Source organism: Frankliniella occidentalis, unplaced genomic scaffold, assembly GCF_000697945.3.
Source record: "Frankliniella occidentalis isolate FOCC.00 unplaced genomic scaffold, Focc_3.1 Scaffold68, whole genome shotgun sequence".
NCBI classification, from domain to species: Eukaryota; Metazoa; Arthropoda; class Insecta; order Thysanoptera; family Thripidae; genus Frankliniella; species Frankliniella occidentalis.
Window position 1 is genome coordinate 1,049,741 of NW_026267198.1, and position 2,141 is coordinate 1,051,881.

The 2,141-nt window shown below is 36.0% G+C and overlaps 1 protein-coding gene across 1 annotated transcript in view; it reads left to right on the plus strand.

Annotated features, from left to right (window-relative positions):
* LOC113216565 (uncharacterized) overlaps window positions 1-1,652 on the plus strand; it is a 36,304-nt gene extending 34,652 nt beyond the window's left edge. The window contains exon 5 of the mRNA XM_052268379.1: window positions 1,474-1,652. Coding sequence (XP_052124339.1) covers window positions 1,474-1,522 — 49 coding nt within the window. The 3' untranslated portion in view covers window positions 1,523-1,652. The remainder of the gene's footprint in view (window positions 1-1,473) is intronic.
* Window positions 1,653-2,141: the final 489 nt, after the last annotated feature.

Below are 2,141 nucleotides of genomic sequence, written 5' to 3' on the forward strand. Positions count from 1 at the left end.
GAATTTTCTTTGTAATACAAGAATTTTCTTTGTAATACAAGAATTTTCTTTGTAATACAAGAATTTTCTTTGTAATACAAGAATTTTCTTTGTAACACAAAAATTTTCTTTGTAAGAACTTAAGAGTGTATTGCACACTTCACTACATAGGAGACCTTTCCAGGCGCGAGTCTCCGATTTTCGCCGAAACTCTGAAGGTTTTCCAAGTGTAGATGTCGGTCCTCACTTGTAGGGATGTGCACTTAATGCGATCGCATTTTCGCTTAATTTTCCAAAAACACTTCAAAATGGAAAATTATTGAATGAATGAGAGTCTATTTGACCGTCTGAGTTCATTTCCGGTGCGCATAATTTTGCATAATTTGGTATGGATCGCATCCCTGAAATGCAGTAACTAGTAGAAACATGTTTGCCAATGTTTTTGTAGATTACGAAAATATCGACCTTTGACAACACGGAGGAATTTTCGGCACATCTCTAGCACCAATTTGAAATGTAGACCACCATTTCCGCGTTTTTCTGGAATTGCCCTATAATAGTTGTAGTACTCACTTTAAAAACTCATTTGAGTTATGGTATTGCCAAATCCACCAAAAAACTTTGCGCATAGTAGTTTTAAAAGGTGCATAAACTTTTAAGATAAAAAATGTCCATGCGCGAAGATTTTGATGGTTATTCCATAGCTGAAATGAGTCTTTAAAGTGAGAACTACAATTATTTTAAACAACTTTTTTGATTTAGCCCCTTGAGTTTTTAGGGTTTTCAGTATGGAACGCTGCAGCCCCGGCCCGGCGGGGCTCTCATTAACGACTGGGCTCGAGAGGGTCGATCTTTCTTAGGATCTCTATCAACAATTCTGTCTGGGTAGGGGGTAGTTTTCCGTAGGAGGTGAAACGCTTCGGGACCAGCAAGAAGGGGTCGAGAATAGAGCGTACACGAAAAAGGGCGTGATTTGATTCCCCGACCTCTTTCTACCCGAAATTGTATCAGTTTCCGGGGTGATGATACCGTAGGATAGAGCACAAAATTTAACACAGTTTCAAACTGTTATTTGGAATAGCGGTTTATAGGAAGTACACTAGGTCACTGCACGGCAGACATAATGTCTAACTTTTGAGGGAAAAGGGAAAACTTTAAGGAAATTCGAAATTCCTTGGCTCGAGAAAAGCTTCTGGGATTTCGAGGAAGTCTCCTATAAAGATGTGTGATTTTTTCTCAATTTTTGAGGAGGTTCTTCTAAATCTGAGGCGAGATTCGAGGAATTTTCCTCAGATATGTGAGGTCCTCAAATTTTAGCCTTTTTCCTTCACAAATTGAGACATTGTTTTTACCGCGTGTCAAATACCAAATGGTATTAATTGCCAATAAAGTTCTTTGGCTGTACAGGTTCTAAACTTACAAGATCCAAATTTGCATCTCCAGAGTTCTTCTTTCACTCGTGAGTAGTATTCACACTTTTCTTTTCTCTTTCAGGTTCCGTTCGCCTCCTGGAAACACTGGACGAATCAATGTGTACTTGTGAATAACGTGAATTTTCTTATTTTTTGGGTGTCGGTTTGTTGATTTTCCTTTCTTGATTGAAATTGTTTTTCGTTGATAAACATATACAAGACATTTCATTAATTATTAAATTGGTTTACAAATTCTACGAAGTGGAGGTCTTATGCACCAGTCTGCACCCTTAATTTGTTGGTCGCCATTGTGGTTACCCAAGTTCTACAGGCTCTTATGGAAGAAATCGGTTTTCGATATTTCTTTTTGATGGAAAAAGTAGCCACAAGCTTGATTATTTTTTTTTTTTTTTTTTTGACATGTGCTAATTGTAGTCTCAAAAAAAGTTAAGAGTTTTGGATCACCTGAAGAATTGAGGAAGAATTGAGAGGTTTTGTTCGGTTTGTGAGCAAGTGAAAATTCCTTCAGATTTGTTTTTTGAAAAGATTACTATTAAGAATATGTTTTATTACATTCAGCCTCATTTATTTCTGATCAGTCAAATAAATTGTAATTCTAAAACAGATCTGTTAAGTGTGTCAATATAATCAAAACAAAAACTCTCAACGTACATAACAGACAATATTAAACCAATAATTAACAACTTTGGTTGACATTAAAAGCTTTAAAAACTAAAAATAATAAAAAAA